The sequence below is a fragment of the Protopterus annectens genome, chromosome 11.part0 (assembly GCF_019279795.1).
Source record: "Protopterus annectens isolate FY-2018-M chromosome 11.part0, PAN1.0, whole genome shotgun sequence".
NCBI lineage: Eukaryota > Metazoa > Chordata > Ceratodontiformes > Protopteridae > Protopterus > Protopterus annectens.
Window position 1 is genome coordinate 704,509,149 of NC_056745.1, and position 18,218 is coordinate 704,527,366.

General features: G+C 40.7%; 1 protein-coding gene across 8 annotated transcripts in view; it reads left to right on the forward strand.

Annotated features, from left to right (window-relative positions):
* Window positions 1–18,218, forward strand: part of LOC122815566 (protein mono-ADP-ribosyltransferase PARP12-like) — a 981,818-nt gene that overhangs the window by 536,170 nt on the left and 427,430 nt on the right. For all 8 annotated transcript variants that reach the window (XM_044088163.1, XM_044088164.1, XM_044088168.1 and 5 more), the window contains one exon: window positions 14,945–15,065. In XM_044088163.1, coding sequence (XP_043944098.1) covers window positions 14,945–15,065 — 121 coding nt within the window. The remainder of the gene's footprint in view (window positions 1–14,944; window positions 15,066–18,218) is intronic.

Here is an 18,218-nt window from a genome sequence, read left to right on the forward strand (position 1 = left end):
CGGGGGAGGAATCCTCCTACACAGATAGTGAAAGTGCTCAATTTCAAGAATCACCCATCCGTTAAATGTGAAACTCTGCACACCCTTTAGAAGTGGAAAAAGGCGGTGGGGTGGCCGCAAACATAAACATGGGAAACAGAACAGACTCTGTAGAGGGAATGATAGAAACTCTATTGAGACAATAGAACACAAATACAAAAATGTGTTAAATTTGTCTGATGTAACTTTGACTAATGAGCAAGAAAAGCTACTCAGTAAAGGTCTGGGATTTGTACCAAGCTTCTTTTGTAATGAATATAATATTGTGTCTGATGTTATCAACTTTTGTTGTAACCTTAATCTCAAAATATTATTTTCAGATCAAACCTCAGAAACATCTCAAAGATCTAATGATTTCAAATTTCATAAATCCCAATTCCAACCCCCAATGAACAAACGTGTCCATTTTTCAACTATCAGTTTTAAGGGATTTACATTTCCCACATTTTGAATCCCAAATCATGGGACAGAACATCTCTGCATCTGAACAAATGGCTCTAACTGAATTGAGAAACAATCATAATATTGTTATTCTACCAGCGTATAAAAGAGGGGCGGTTGTGGTCATGAACATGAGCTACTATTTAAATGAAGGTTTGGAACAGTTATCGGATACTAAATGTTATATGCACATGTCAATTGATCCCACTATGAATTTCAAGAAAGAAATTGACACATTTTTGAATCTGGCGGAGGAAGAAGGTATAATTACACAAAACACGCATAAACACCTAACAGTGATGGACCCCCAAAAACAAATTCTGTACCTACTTCCCAAAATACATAAATTCATTTCAAAACCACCTGGCAGACCAATTGTGTCAGGTACTGGCTCCCTTACTGAACCACTATCTTTGTTTTTGACACAACATCTCAAACCATTATTGAAAGTAGTCAGGGTCAGAATACAAGACACCACTCAGTTCTTACAAATCATACAAGATACACAACTTGAACCACATTGGCTCATGTGCACGTTGGATGTCAAATCACTATATACCAGTATACCCCACTGGGCAGGGCTGCAGGCGCTACAATATTGGTTAGAACTCTCCAATCTATATCCACCAGGTCTCAATACTCTTATCATATGCATGGCTGAACATGTGCTTAACAAGAATGTTTTCTACTTTCAAGGAGAGTGTTATTGGCAACTCCAAGGTACTGCCATGGGGGCATCCTTTGCCCCAATATATGCGGATCTATTTATGGCATACTGTGAAGAATGCTTCATATATAACCCACTTCACAACATATATATGGTGGAAATTGACATTTGACATAGATACCTAGATGATTGCTGGATGGTGTGGCGTGTGGATTCCACATATCTGAAGGAATTTGTGGAATATTTAAATGGTAACATTTGGGGCATACAATTTACTATGACTTATAATTCCAATATCATTGATTTTTTAGATGTTAGTCTATAGGAACAATGATCACACCTTGAGTTACCAAGACCTACAGGAAATACCCACAATACAACACCTTACAACACCTTACTTCATGCATCCAGTATGGATCATTCACCTTGGGACTCCCCTTTTTCCCCCTGGCCTTAACGATCATTTATAATTGTGACTCACTTTAAATGTTGCAACCATCTCACAGATGTGGTACGTTTGGGAAGAATTTGCAATTATTTCACTGATACTTTCCCAGGTATGATATGGATTATATTGGTTTATTAACCATGAATCCAATCAAAGATATGACATTGTCCATGTTGTATATTCCTAATTTGTTATAGGCTACATTGTCTAGCTATATATTACAGAACTCTTTCTCATTTAGAGTTTATTAACATATTATTGCCAGCTTAGATGATCAATATTTGTTACCAAAGGGCTCTATATACCAGCCCACTTCCTAGTTTTGGGGGTTCTATTGAGTTTATTAATCCCACATTCAACACTATCATGTATAGTAGATATATATTATGAATATTGATATGGGGTACCATGAATATACTAGGTATCTACATAAGTTACTGTAATCTCACTATTCATGACACTGGATATTTTGTAACTTGCCCACAGCATGTCCATATACGCAATACACTGTTGACAACCTCCTTCTATTCTGTAGAGGATTATTATGTACTATATTCCTACTTTTATGGATCTTATGTTAAAAGTATCATACTATACTCGTTTTCATGTCAATGGGGATTTCATGTTTTTTTACAGCATGTCCCCAGTATAGTATTCTTTTGGAAGTCTATTGACATTTTTGTTTATTACTGTTTATGTATATAATTCACATATTATCTTTGTGGTTTATGGTCTCTGTATATTATTTATAACACATGCCATTTTCAACATTGTTTTATATTGTTTGTTAAATGTTTATAGTCTTCTGATGATGATTCCTATGGTTATATACCTATATACAATAATACTGTATAACCAGCCTAATGGTTGGACTATACCATTTCTCCATTGGTTGGTGGTATGTATAAATATTCATGAGATTTTCTGCATGACAAATGCTTTTTTTCACTGAGGAAGGCTGAATAGCCGAAACCGTTTTGAACAGATTACTAGTGTTTTGTGGCATTTTATGCCTTATTTATAGTTATTTTTCAATAAAAGATTTATTTGCTGCACATGCTGGCCTCTGGTGTTTTATCGATTTGTGGTTTGGCTGGGCATTCCGTACTGGCGGGGCATTGAGTTCTTCATTCTTAAGTTTACTTTAAGCCAGACTATCCATCTCCCCATTTTCTTTCCTGAACCCAAAATTGAGGGAGAAAGGATGCTCCATACATTGGATGTCCACAAATAACTCTGGTGTACTATCTTGACAGAACTAAATCTTTCAGATGTTCAGATGGTTATTTCCTGTGAAGGTAAGAGGGGACAACTTGTGTTAAAGCAGACTATTTCCAAATGGTTGTCACAGGCTGTTACCTCTTATACTCACCACAGCAAAAATAATCCAGGCAGAGTAAAGGTCCACTCTGTCAGAACCTAGGCTTTATCTATAGCTTTTTGGAAAGGGTCATATTCTAGAAACAGCAACTTGGTCCTCTATACATACATTTACTAGGCATTCCAAGCTTTACTCCTTCTCCAGGTCTAGATCAGGCTTTGCTAGGACCATTCTCCAGGGGCCCTTGGATCCTTCCACTTCCCCCTCCCAAATGTACTGATCTACTCACATTGCTAAGGCTACTGCAGCAGTGATCAATAAAATGAACATAGTGCAGTTGTGTAGGTATGCTTTCCGTAACAAAAAATGTTCAAATGATCTTTGCTGCAGTAGCTGCCCCGCCCCCTTGTTTTTTGGTGGGTTGTTTATGCCAGGCTGTCAATACTTATTTTCTTTTTTGTTCATAGCATTTCTCTTTCAGGGCCCTTCCTCCCTATCTGTGTTGGCATGACAACAGTGAAGGGCTTCATAGATTTCATAGATTATGAAATCTATGAAGCCCTTCACAGTTGTCATGCCAACAGAGATGACAACTGTGAAGGGCTTGATACCTAAACCTGCCTATCTGATGTTGTCATTTTCATCCTTTCCTCAACTGTTGGGTCTTGGATCTGAACTCGAATTGGACTTTGGCCACTTCTAAATACTTCGCTCTGTAGCTTGAGCTTTACACCTTACCTATAATCCTGCCCTTTAGTTTGAATTACCTCAGATTTCTTTGGCGCTTTGTCAAATGTACATGGTCAGTTTTTTTTTTATTTTCCTGCCCTGTTTCCTCTTCTATAGTGTTAAAAAAAAGTTTTATTTTTTTCAGTGCTCCCTTACAGTCCTTGTGCCTTGCTGTTTTTCCACTTCGTCACATTATACTAACTGTTTAGGGTGCATCTACTTTACCATTGCTGGTATTTTCTACTGATATACCATTGCTAGTCTTTTTTTCTTCTTCTTCTTCCTTTTGACCAGGGTTTTTTTTTCTTCAGGATGCCCAGCAAGCCTGCTTGCTTCAAAATATGTACCTCCTGTTGGCATAAAATCCCAAATTCTGATGCCCACCAGGAGTGCTTGTATTGTCTGGGATCAGCCCACCTTGACTTGGAATGTGATAACTGTGTGGAGTTTGACCATTTGGCACTGGTTAAGAGCTATAACAACTTGATGCTCATAGGATTGCTACCTTCTGCATCTTTTGCTTCTACATCTGGAGCTCCCCCTATTTCCAAAATGCCTTCTGAGAAGACTAAGTGGGGGTTCATAAGCAAAAGTTAAGGAGCCTAGGAAGCAATCCCCCTGATCATTCTCCTTCTTCCATGTTGGGTTTGGCACCACTCGAAAAAGTCTGCAAGCCGCTGGATCCGTGTGGTTCCTCAGATCTGACCAGGGCTACATCCAAATCACTGGCCCATCACTCCTCTAGTTTCTCTCTGGAGCTGATACCCTTTAGGATCCTTTCTCCTTTCTTACAGGATACCTCTTGAAGGACTTCCAGGCCACCTCTTCAGAAGTTCCTGTCAAAAAGAAACAAATCATTAAGAATATGTCTTCTCCTGTCTTAGCTTCTTGGACAGGAGTAATTTATTGGGCTTAGCATATACTCTTGACCCTTCTTATATGACTGTTTCTGGTAAAAGAGAAAGGGATTCTTTATTTTCTGAAGATGTTCCAGAAGTTGAACCTCGAAAGATTTTTAAAGGGACAGATAATGTGTTGTCTCTAAAGATTTCTTTTTCAGATTCTGAGGAGAGTGTGGCTTTGCTAAGACCATTTAAAGTCTTCTTTTTCTCTGACTATTTCCAGAATGAATCAATTGTTTCAGTGGGAAAATGGTGATATTTCTCATTCCCTCAGAAAATATTCTTATTTGTTACAACAGGTATTTCCAGAATCTACTCCCGTTCATCCTGTTCTTTCTGCTTTGGAGGTTGATTTTCTTTTTATCACAGCCTGTTTCCCATAAAAACGCAGGTAGATTGTACAAAGTACTTAAGTCTTTTCAGTTTTTATACACTCCCATCTCTGGCCCAGTAGCCATTACTTTAGGGAATGTAGCCTCTGAAAAACTTTAGGTTAATACTAATCCCACTCCTTCTGACAAGGGTGGGAAGGCTTTTGATAAGTTTGGGAATTTAGTTTTCTTTTGCAGCACTTTCTAGAATTCTCAAATGTTAATATGTCATACTGCTCATATGTTGATGTGTATGCTTGCCACTTAAAGGAATATAAGGAATACGTGACTGACCATTGTTTGAAATGTGCATATGACTACCTGCTGCCACTTTTAAGGCTGCTGCCACTGGAACTATTTATGAGGAGGTTTGCCAGGCTGCATTCTCAATACATCTCAGAGGATGTGAAAAATGAAGTTCTGAAATTTTCCTTGGATATAGAACTTGTCTTTGGATCTTCTGCTGAAGAGGTAATTAAAAAGTGTGATAAGAGGGGGAAACTGATTCAAGGGATCTCAGATTTTTCAGCCCTCCTTCACCAAGTTAACCAAGGGATTTGACACTTACTCTACAACTTTCAGTAAAAAAATACATCAACAGTCTCTGCAATTTGCTGGTAAGCAAGACATTTAAAAAGCAGTGGAAAGGAGGCTCCAAAAAGAAAGCAGGACCCCCCCCCCCGCCAAGAACAAAGGACCATCAAATAAGTCTGAATGCGAATATATTAGAAAATTCCTTCCTCTCCTGCCCTGATAGTCCCTTAATTCTTCCTGAAAGTTTTATCTGCCGTTTCTGTCTTTGGTAACATTTTGTTTTAGACAAATAAGTGCTGAGAATAATCCATCAAGGGTACAGATTATGGTAGGAGTCGCTTCCATCTTTTTTTGTGGAGCCCTCCTCCTCCACCAGACCAAACTTTTCTTTTCCCTCCTATCATCCATCATATGTTTGCTCAGGGGGGTAACACATGCTGTTCTTCCCCCTTAATTAGGGGAGTGGTTTATTCATGGATTTTTCTGGTGCCAAAGAAGGAAGATTCTTGGAGGCCAGTTCTGGATCTCCTGCACCTAGGGTGTTTACAAAGTGTTTACCACCTGTGATAGCCAACTGCAAACTGTGGGGTATTCACATTTTCCTTATTTTGACTACTTGTTTGTATTTGTGGAGTTTGTATTTGTGGAGTCTATTTCAAAGTATCAGGAATCACTCACTTAGGTAAGGGATCCCCTAAACAGGCTGGGATTCCACAAGAATATCCAGAAGTCTTCTCTCACTCCTTCTCACAGGATTTTTTTCCTGGGGTGTGTCATGTACACTTCAGTTCAGAGAGCTTTTCTTCCACAGAAAAACAAAATTATTTATGTTTAGATATATTCCTGAAGTTATACACTCAGACTTCTGTCACAGCAAAGAAATTCTTCAGGATTCTGGCTCTCATAGCATCTATGAAACTCATAATACCTCTTGCAAGTCTCCGTATGAGAAAGATACAGTGGTACTTGAATTCTCTATGGTCACAGCATCAACACCCCTTGACTTTTCAGATACCAGTTTTATGATTTGTGAAAAGGGAAATTGTATAGTGGAGACACCAGATTTCTCAAATTTCAGGTCTCTCATTCTCCCCTCCTGTTCCAGCACAGTCACAGCAGATGCCTTAGACTTGATTTTGGAGCAGTGTCAATGGGAGTTGAAGTACAGGGTCTTTGAATCAAAACACAAAAGAGATTTTAGTTCTTATAAATGCTCTCGGGCAACACTACAGTGATTTACATAACCAGGGAGAACCAGATTTTACCCTATCTACAAACTAATCATGGTAGCCTGGGATATACCTTTTCAGTACACTCTAACTCTACATAGACCATCCTGTGAGGCAGACAAGATGAGCATGACCAGGTCAGACCCTTGCAAATGTTAACTGAATCAAAGGGTTTTCCAAAATTTGATCCAGCTGTGGGGCAAACCTCAAGTAGATTGTTTCACTCCAAATGATCAGTTGGCAAAATTCTGCTACAGGCCTCCATGGAAGAAGTTCTGGGAAACAGATGTTTTGTATTTTTTTCCTTGGACTAGAATGTCCGTCTGTACTTTTCCACCCTTTCACTAATATCCAGAGTACTTATAAAGATTCAGGAGTACTGACTTCTGGCCCAAGCAACAGTGGGTGTTGTTCGTGTTTCACTGTTGCAGTCATCACACTTGGGTTATCTGCCTGCAGGTAGCCCTCAGTCGGTCCGAATACCAGAGACTTAGTATTTCTGCATCGGTTGCTGTCGCTCCAGTATTCCCATCAGGTTGTCAGGGGTATAAAAACAGGCAGCTGATGCCATTGCATCAGTCTTTCTTGCCGAGGAGCCTGAAGCAGAAGCAGTTTGCATGAGTGCCGGTCAGCCGCTACCCGAGTTTTAGTTTCCGAATTGACTTATCCTGAAATCTTCTAAAGCTAATTACCCCATTGGAGATTCTTTTTTCTTGCTCTAACCGATGTCAGAAAAAGTTAACAATTGTCTTGCCTGTGGAAAGCAAATACCAGACTGAGATTTCCATTCTTACTGCTTCACCTGTTTAGGACCAGACATGACATACCTCACTGCCGGTTTTGTGCCTTGTTCAACGCCCCAACTATTCATTCTCAATCTCCATATTCCAAAATGACTTTGGTAAGCCATCCGACTACCGATCTTCCAAAAAAAGTAAGGATAAAGACAGACACAGACCGCACAGGTCCAAAGCTGCCGATGATGCTTCCGTTAAGCTAGTCGCCAGTTCGCTGATATTCAGTGAGGTGCTTTCGCAGCCCCTGATGCCCGCTTCAATAGATTCACAGGCCTCTACTGAGACCTGTTCGGAGTCCAGTATGCCACGAGACTCTTTGACTACGGAACCTGCGGATGTCTCTACCTTGGATGGGTCCGGAGCCGCTGAGCAGGCACCGGCTTGTGAGGAAGTTCTTCGCACTACCGATGTTTGACACAAACCGACTTCTTTCGCGTCTTCAGTTCTGTCTAAAACTACCGAGTTTCTAAGGTCAAGAGTGCGTGCTACACCTAAAAAAAACGACAACCAAAGCTCATGCACCTGCTCTCTTGCCACAATATCAAATGCTTAAATGGCAGAAGACCTTATTATGCTGATTAGGGAAGTCAGCCTTCCCCTGCTAAGAGAAAGAGAGACCTGTCCCCAGCAGCTTCAACAGACCAAGAGTCCGACGACTCTGAGGTATCTGATTATGAAGACATGCCCTTATCTGCTTATGAGGATTCAAATGCAGAGGAATCCATTCCCTCGGCTTCTCCTCTAGATGATTTTTCTTTTGGTGAAACCTTACATACTTTAAGAGAGCATTTCCACTGGGAATGCCAAGACTATCCTCTGTCCAAAAAGATTCTAGATTTGCCACAACATAGGCCTTTAGCTATACCCCCCAGTCCTGGATGTTGTGGATGATGTCTTTATGGAATCCAGTTTAACTCCTGACACTTTATCCCCTGCTGCTAGGAATCCAGACAGGTATTACAGAATACCGGACTCTCACAAATTCCTTTTCAAAAATCCTACTGCTGACCCAGAACCATCTCCCAGGGGCCTAATGGTGTCAAAACAACTACAGCTAAGAATCACATCCCTTCGGACAGGGATTCCAGAGCTTTAGGGAGATGGAGTAAGAAAGTATATATCTCTGCAACTCTCGCCATTAGGGCATTGAATTGTCAGTTTCACATGCTGAAGTACTAACAACATATTATGGAACTCATTAAGCAAAAAAATAGCTACTTGTACAGACTGTGCAGAAAATAAAGAATTGCATGAGCTTATGCATTCTGCAAGCTAAGTCAGCAAACATTCATTGCAGTGTGGCTTTGACTCCCTAGAAGCATCTTGCAGGGCAGCAGTCACTGGTTCTGTACTGAGAAGGCATGCTTGGCTTAAGGAGCAGACCTTGCGAGACCATGTGAAATCAAAGTTATTAGATGCTCCTTTGAACAAGGACAATCTGTTTGGCACCAAAGCAGAAGAGGTTCTTAAAAATATGGAAGAAAAAGCTAAATCTATGCAGACAGTCAAATAATTCTTGCAAGTACAGCCTCCTAGATTCAGTATGCATTGCCCCTTGAAACATTGGTCCTTTCCAGCCCCCTCAAGGCCATCTCAAACTTAGACCCAGGGGAAACGGACCCCCCCCCCCAAACTACAGTCTCAAGATATGCAGAGATCTAAGCAATGGAGTGCCTCTGCCTCTAAAGCAGGGAGTGCTATACCACCCCCTTACGGAAAGAATTCCCAATGACTTCTCAACTCCATTCCCCACCTCTGCCCAACTGCTTGTGCCCCTAGGAGGAAAACTTGCCCTTCATGAAAAAAACTGGTTTTCCATCACCATAGACCGATGGGTCCTCAACATTGTATCCCAGGTGTACAAATTTTAGTTCCACTCACTGCCAAACCCAAAAGGGTTCCCAAACCTTCCTCCAAACCAATGGGCAGTGGCACAAAACCAAGTTCAATCCCTGATCTCTATACGGGCAATTCACCCTGTTCCTGCAGAACAGACAGGTCAAGGATTCTATTCCAGACTTTTCCTGGTACCCAGAAAAGAGGGCACTTGGCGCCCAATCCTAGATCTTTCAGTTCTCAACACCTTCCTGGTGGTACCAAAATTCAAAATGCTCACCCTGCAGCAGCTTCTACCTATGCTAGCCAAAGATGCCTGGTTAGTCAGCCTAGACTTAAAAGAAGCCTATCTGCGCATCCCTATAAGGGAGTCATGCAGGAAATATCAACGCTTTAGGGCAGGATCCATGCATTATCAGTTCTCTGCGCTTCCCTTTGGCTTATCCACTGCTCCCAGAGTATTCACAAAATGCCTGGCCCCAGCCATTGCTTACTGCAGACAGATAAATATTCAAATTACCCATACTTGGACAACTGCCTGATTCAGGCAGACAGGCAGTTTCAGGCAGTTAGTCAGGAAATGCTGTTGCAACACCTGACATTTGTAAAAAAAAAAACCTTCTAACCTCCCTGGGGTACACTATCAATGAAAATAAATCAAAACTAGTCACCAATCAAAAGATTTTATTCCTGGGAGCAAGCTTGGACACAGCCTCCCAGATGGCATTCCTCACTCCAAAAACAAGCCTATCTGACAGACTATTTTACTCAAATGGCCACCAGAACCCAGCTACCTGCAAGGAAAATCCTGCAGGCCTTAGGGTTCATGGCCTCATGCATCCTACTAATTCCATATGCCAGACTGCATATGAGGAAACTTTAGTGGTACTTAAAAAGTCTTTGGTGCCAACATTCTCAGGACCTGGAAACCGTCATTCCTATAATACCCTGTCTAAGGACAGAGTTTCTTTGGTGGGCAGCAGCATGCAACCACAACAAGGGACTGCCCTTTACTCAACCCCACTTCATCCAGACCCTAATCACAGATGCATCAGACTATGCCTGGGGGCACACATGGACGGTAAGTGCATTCAGAGCGACTGGAGCCCAAGTCAAATTCATCTGCACATCAACCAACAAGAGATGCCAGCTGTGTAGCACACTTTGACAGCTTTTCAGATCCCTACTCTCACCAGGACACCTGCTGATAAAAACAGACACCACCACAGTTATGTGGTACATCAACAAGCAGGGGGGAACCCCCTCTTATCCACTCTGCAGGCTAGCCATGGCCCTGTGGAACACAGCCTTGGACATGCAGGTCCATCTGCAAGCTCAATTCCTGCCAGGCAAACAAAACTCACTGGCAGATGACTTAAGCAGAAATCTCCTAGCCCCACATGAGTGGCAACTAAAGCCCAGCACCTTCAGCCTTCTGATTCAGAAATGGGGGAACCCAGAGGTGGATCTCTTTGCCTCTTCCTGCAATCACCAGCTCAGCAAATTCTGCACCAGGACACCTCACAGCAGGGCCTGGAAAGTGGATACCCTATCCTTCCAGTGGGTAAATCTCTCAATCTATCCCCCCCGCCCCTTCTCTCAAGAGTATTGCTCAAGATAAGACAGGACATACCAAGGAGAATTCTTATTGCCCTGGACTGGCAACGCCAGCACTGGTACCCACTCCTGCACAGCCTGGCACCTACACCAGAACCCAACCCTGCTCTCTCAGCAGAGGGGACAGATCTTGCATCCACAACTGCAAACCCTAAATCTTGCAGCCTGGCTTATTCCTTAAACTCTCCCCTAGCAACCAGCCTAAGCAAGCAGGTGCTGGACATCAATCGTGAAGCCAGAAGACCCAGTAGAAGGAAATCCTATGCTGATAAGTGGAAAAGGTACTGCTCCTGGATTCAATCTAAAGGAGAGTACACAACTCTGCCCTCCCTGCCTCTAATCCTGGATTACTTAGCAGATCTACTCCACAGAGGCCTATCCTTCTCCTCCATTAAGATCCATGCCTCTGCCATTTCAGCTCATTACAACACTGAGCTACCTCTCTTCTCTCACCCTCTTATTAAACCATTCCTGAAAGGGGCAAACAACTTAAGGCCACCTAGGAGAGCACCCACCCCTGCTTGGGACCTTAACTTTGTACTGGAAAAGTTCACGCTATCCCCCTTTGAGCCTGCAGCATCAGCAGATTTAAAATTCCTCTCTTGGAAAACAGCCTTGCTTCTGGCCATCATTTCAACTAGAAGAGTGTCTGAGCTACAAGCACTTATGGCTGTGGAACCCTTCATTATTTTCCATGCTGACAGGGTTTCCCTCAGGACTAAACCCTTCCTTTATGCCTAAAGTGGTGTCCAGTGTGGCTCTCAACCAATCTATCCATTTGCCAACTTTCTTCCCTAATCCTCACAATAAAAGGGAAAGGATCCTGCACTCTCTGGACGTGCACAGACAGCTCAGATTCTACATTGATAGGACTAAGCCCTTCAGGAAATTTGACCAGTTACTAGTCAGCTTTGCACCAGGGGCAGAGGGCAAGGCCATTTCAAAGCAAACAATTTTCAAATGGATAACACACTGCATCCATTTCTGCTACCAGCACCATGGGAAACCAACCCCTCAGGGGGTCAGAACACATTCCACTAGAACAACTTCCACCTCTACAGCATTCCTCAGGGTAGTCCCTACCAGGGACATCCTGGAAGCTGCTACCTGGAGTTCTGTACACAACTTCACCAAACATTACCACCTGCCTATCTTTTCCAAATCCAGGGCGGTTTTGCAACAGCATTCCTGCATGGCATACCAGCCAGCCTCAACTCTTCTTGACTGCCTCCACCCTTCTTCAGCTTTGGGAATCTACCCAAGTGTGATGACTGCAACAGTGAAACATGAAGAACATAGTACAGGTGTGTACACTTACCATAAATGTAGATGTTCGAGTGTATTCACTGTTGCAGCCTGGTTTCCCTCCTTCCTGCCCCCTTGTCTCTCTGTCTCTCTCCCCCCTCTTTCTCCTCTCTGTGTCTATTACTCATCCCTTTCAGGGATATTGGTATTTACTTTTTACTGGTGGTGCTTTCCCCCACCATAACTTAGCTCCCTTTTTGGGGGGGCTCCTGACATTTAGGGCAAGAAAAAATTATGTAATGGCATCGGCTGCCTGTTTTTATACCCCTGTCGACCTGATGTCAGTCCTGGAGCAACAGCAACTGACGCAGAAATACTAAGTCTCTGGTATTTGGGTCGACTGAGGGCTACCTGCAGGCAGATAACCCATGTGTGATGACTGCAACAGTGAATACACTCTAACATCTACATTTATGGTAAGTGTACACAATTGTACTTTATGCTTATTCTGGAAATAGCCAGAGGCCGTTACCACAAGCTTCCTCACAGACAGAATTTTACTCACACAAGATCCAGGATGTTTGATGCATCCTGACACCAAACAATTACAGCTGACGGACTTTACGATAAGAGTGTTAATACCCTTTAGGCACCTTTTTTCCTGGGGGCATGCATTGGGTATAAATGGAAACAAAAAAACCTGCTGCTAGAAAATCACATAATAGCAAATAGGAAATGTTTGCTAGATCGTGCCAAGAAAAGAGAGAGCACCCATTTAGGGCTAGTGTTTCCCTGGTTCTACCATATTTGTGTGAGTTACTATCCTCTGGCCTGTCTTAATCCTCAACTAAAGTTGATTTGTAGGCCATTTCAGCACATCTTCCCATGGATCTCCATCTTTCAATGCAGTCTCATGTAAAAACATTTTTGAAAGGAGTATTGCATATTAAACCTCCCAGGAAAATAGATGGCTGCTTCTTGGATCTTAAATTTGTGTTAGAAAAATTAACTGTTGCTCCTCTTGAACCAGCTTATCAGACTGACTTGTAGTTCTTGACATAGAAGAGAGATTCTTGCTTATTGCTCTGACCTCTACAAGAAGAGTATCCGAGTTGCAAGCTCTTATGGTGGATTATCCTTATCTCATTTTCCACCATGCCTACTGATCAAGTATATTCTGATTGGTCTTGTACTCATTTATCCCTCTACTACAAGGATTCCTCAGTGTGAGGGCAAGAGCTGAGGCGCTGTCATTCAGTCAGCCTTGAAGGTGGTTTGCTTCCTTGAATCTCAGTAAAAAGGGTTTCTCTTTGAGGCGCAAGTCCTCCCTGATGGCTGACATGAGCACTCATGTCACAGTGGGATGTCCTGTAACCCTCCTTGTGTATATGTGTGCTTCTGCCAACATGTTAATATGGACTATCATTATTAGTTTGGGAATGCAAAGCCTACAACCCCAGTCCTGGCAGCTTTTGAAGCTGATAGCATAGTGACAATTGTCAGACTAGAATCATACCCCCCCCCCCCCGGATGGATAAGATGGCTTTGACGCCTTGCTCCCATCCTTCCCTGCCCAGTATTTCCAGCACCGAGGCTGCTGTTTGAAACTCAGGATGTTTCAGTCGTAGTCGGTACTTTTTCCATCAATGCTTTACTTTCAACAATAACAAAGAAGTACATGTAGTTTTTAATGTTACTCTTATCAGAAGTATTATAAGTGCTTACATCTGCCACAGTATTTTCACACATATGTAGAAATTCAAGTACTATTCAGCTTTCAGTCTCTAATGCTATAATTTGTGTGTCTTAGTTCTGTGACATAGATACCTAGATAGGCTTTAGTCAGTGCCTTGGAAGGTGTACTTGTTTTTGCAATAATTAACATTCAGCTTCTTTTTTGGACTTTAATATCTTTTAAGTAACAAATTTTGTAGCATGCTTTGTGCCTCATTTATTTTATTTTTTAGAACACTTCACTTATTTGATTTCCCCTTGCAGTGTTTTATCCAATTTTTTGCTGGTTTTGTGAAGTGCATTAGATTTATTTTAATAATTTTAAATTAGTCTTTACATATTACTTCTGTAACTTTTTATGGCACTGTGCTGTTGTATTTGTAAATGTCTCCAGTTCTACGCAGCATATTCAATTACTTCTGCTACTAGTTGTAAACTAATTCATATGTGCTTGTGCTTTTACATATATATTATGATTTACTGTTACATTGACTCCCTCAAAGAAGATAACCGCAGCTGTAGGTCAGGATGCCTACCTTGACAGTAGATCATGAACCCGTGACTGTCCACTTTCCATTTTATGACTAGGCCATCAGAATTGTAACTAAATTTCTGATTTGTCTGAAAAAGTTACCTTTTGTTTTATGCAATTTTATCAACCTCCTAGCAACATTAGTATTCTCCGTTAGACTCTTCAGATTATATACACAATCTTCTATGCATAAGGTTCTTGCCAATCTTTTTAAATTATAATGAAATTAAACAAAATGTCAGCCATGATATCTGACAGGGACCTTAGCTGGATGTTTGTGTGTGTGTGAGATTTTCTGTCACTGTGAGGTTATAATGCCTTTGGACTCTGTGACATATTACATTTTGTACAATATTAGCCTGGCATTTGTAAAAAGCATTTACCACCAACATTTGTATGTATTTCTAGGCTGTTTGTTTTTGTATTAAAACTGTAGAAAATAATTCTGTGATTAAAAGTTTTGATTTTGCTACGACTGACCGTAATGTGTGTTATACAACAGGGTGAAAACCATCGTGCCTCAACTGCCACCAGCAGTGTTCTGGAGAAGGCTTACCAGGAAAACAATGATGGTGTGATATCATTTCAAGCTGGAAGATACGAGTATGAACTTCGCTTCAAAGGTAATGTCAGCAAAGCTGCACAAGTTACATTACACAGTGCAAGTTTAACATGATTTAACATGATAGTAAGGTTTCTTAAGCAGGAAGTGTTTGTTAAAATAAAATTCTGCAGGCAGGAGAAGGGTTTAGAAGTAAGATGCACATAAAGGAGCAAGTCATTTACGTAGAACAGCCATTCCATATTAGAAATTCTGTAAGAGCACTATACTGATCATATCAGAAGTGATCTAAGTAATAGTTAATACAGGCTATAAGAAGTAACCTGACTTTCTTAGGTTCATAGGGCTTATGAAGCTTACAACCGAATGACACCAGCGGCCCCCCTCCTCCCCAATTAAGGAGACATTCTCCACATATCCCTGGCTTAAATTTGTAGTCACCCATCTAGTCATTCAGACTGGTTTTAAAGGTTGCTAAGGAAGTGCTGTACTTGAGAGGTAACAGCAGCCTTTTACAGAAATGGGATAAATTGGGTTAAGTTTCTGTCACACCATCTGGTGGTGTTACCTTCCTTCATGACAGGTAGATCCACATCAGCTGTTCATTGATCTCTCTCAACAAAATGGCTCTTCAGCACCTCGGTTCAATATTCAAACCCAGGATGCTAGTGCTGTACCCTTAGCTATGGTAAAAAAAAGTCTTCACAATTTGCAGAGTAGCTTACCTACACTTAGCATTACCATTTAGATTTTCAGTTTACATCTTGTGCTTTGCTAGGCACAACAGTCTTCAAGTACCTGTTAATTCAGTGTTATATCTTTCTTGTCAACTAAGTTGTATAAGTTATCATAATACTAAGAATTCCTAATAGAAGAGGAAAATATAAAAGTTTTATTATTTTTCCTGGAATTGTTAGTGTTTGACATTGTTTCCCAAACACAAAAATATTTGCTATGCCATGCTTAGCTGTATTTCTGTATTTGAGTTTGGTATTACTATTTGAATTAGTTGATTTTTTTCTTTTTAATTGTTTTTAGTTAATTGACTTGAAACTGAATACATTTTGCTTTAAAACTTGAGTGATATTTTTTTGAAGCACAGTTTGTCATTTCAGCCATTCTTGTTTATTACATATGGGTACCAGCTGTCACCCAGAAAGTTCATAGTTCCCGAACAGTGACTCTGCCCTTCTTGCAAGCTGGCACTTGGTCACTGTGATGCTGATTACTGTCTCTGAGAGTAATGAGTGCACATCCTGGCTACAGGGAGGCTTAACTTCTCTGAGAGAAGCCAAGTTAATTGTCAATGCTTCCAAGAACAAGTTAGGCACCAAAAGGTAATATTATTTTGGTGATGTTATTGATAGTGAGATTGTTGGGCCCTAGAAAGAAAAACTTGAAGCAGTGTAATTGGCCTATTCCTTGTTGCAAAAAACAAAAGAGGGCATTCATGGTGGGGGGGGGGGGGGATTAGCCAAGTACTACCAAAAATTTGTACCCCATTTTGCATCATTAGTGTGCCTTCCTTACCAGTTTGAGCAACGGGAAGATGTCCTTAAAAGTGAATTGGGCATTTGAGGCAGACATTGCTTTTAATCATCTGAAGAAAAGTCTGTGCTTAGAGTCTGTATTAGCCTGGACTAATTACATCAAGGCCTGTATTTTATATAATGGATCAGAGCATAGCCTCCAGACGGTGTTATCACATACATTTTTTATACTTTGTTTTGAGTTGGTATTTAAGATATAGTCAAGCATACATTTATATAAAAAAATGAACCAAGTTAACATTTTCACACTTACAAATATATATAACATACATTCTTTTATACAGTTATAATAAAGCCAACATTACATGAATTGCTCAATTCCTGTCTTCCCTTAAATCTCACTCCTCCTCCTACAAAACATTATTTTGCATGTATTGTTTTCATATTTTCCATTTTTTTTCTGTGTAATTCACTCCTACCTTTTTTTAAAGATTACATGTCCAATTCTTTTATTCCTTGTTGCAGTATTCAGTACCTCAAATATAGTTGGTTTAGATTTTGATTTGCATTTTCTAGTAACTGCTTTTTTGGCAGCCACCAGAAATAAACTTAAAGGAGAACCACACCCAAAAACTGAAAAAACATAAACGTGTTCATTTAATCAGTTCTTGATGTTCCCTTTATTTTAATACCACTCTGGGACTGTTTGTGAATTTTTAAATATTTTTGTGTGTTGTACCACAGTCAGCCCACATGGGACCCAGCATCTTGATGAGATTTTAATTTTTCAGCAATATCAGTATCCCACAATGCAGTGTATGGTTTTGGAAAATTGCATCATACAGGCAGCTAATTTGCAAGGCTTTTGGCTCTCCATTCATCTTAAATGACACTTCAGACACATCCTGCTTTCTTTCACTTAGGATTAAATACCATTTCTTGTGTTTCAATGACTGCCCCGGTTGCCTGTTAGATCATCTCCCAGTACAGGTTTTGTAACTGCATTACATTCTTCATTATTTTTAAAGTGTCTGATTTAACTCTCAGTTCTTCATCTCACTTCCCCCTTCCTCACTTTGCTGCTGCGATTGCTAGCTCACAGCAGGGGACTCATTCATGTGCTGTTGCCATATTTACTAACAGCACTACTGCAAGACGGATACTAATTTAAGTTGCACCACACAAATGGCTACAGTAAGTCACCACTGTCTTTTTCCTGAAATTTTAACATGTACTCCTTCCTAGTTTGTAATATATTCTTTGGCTGTTTGACATACATCTCAATTTCTTTGCTCAAGAATTTCTTTTTAACAAAGCTCAAGCTAAAATTATAATGTGACAAAGCCCAAAAGTCAGGAACAAGTTTTAAATATTACGTTTTTTTCATGACAAACTCTCTTCAAAAAATTCACAGGTTTTGTTTAAATGTGTGATTTTTGTACTATTATAATGTAGTTTATGACATCACTGACTGTAATCCTTAACAGTTTATCAGGGAAAATAATTATTAAAAGAAACACAACAAAGGTATGATTGCTAAATCATGTATGTTCTGGCAAATCAATGACATTTGAAAGGTTTAGGCTTGGGCTATTTACCTGTTAATTGATTTATTATGTATTCATAGGTGCACAAGTTTGTACTAGGCTAATGACCCTGGAGCCTTTACAAGCCTAGCCCATAGAAGTGTTCTGGCATTGTGCCGTCTGATGTTAGTTCCCAGT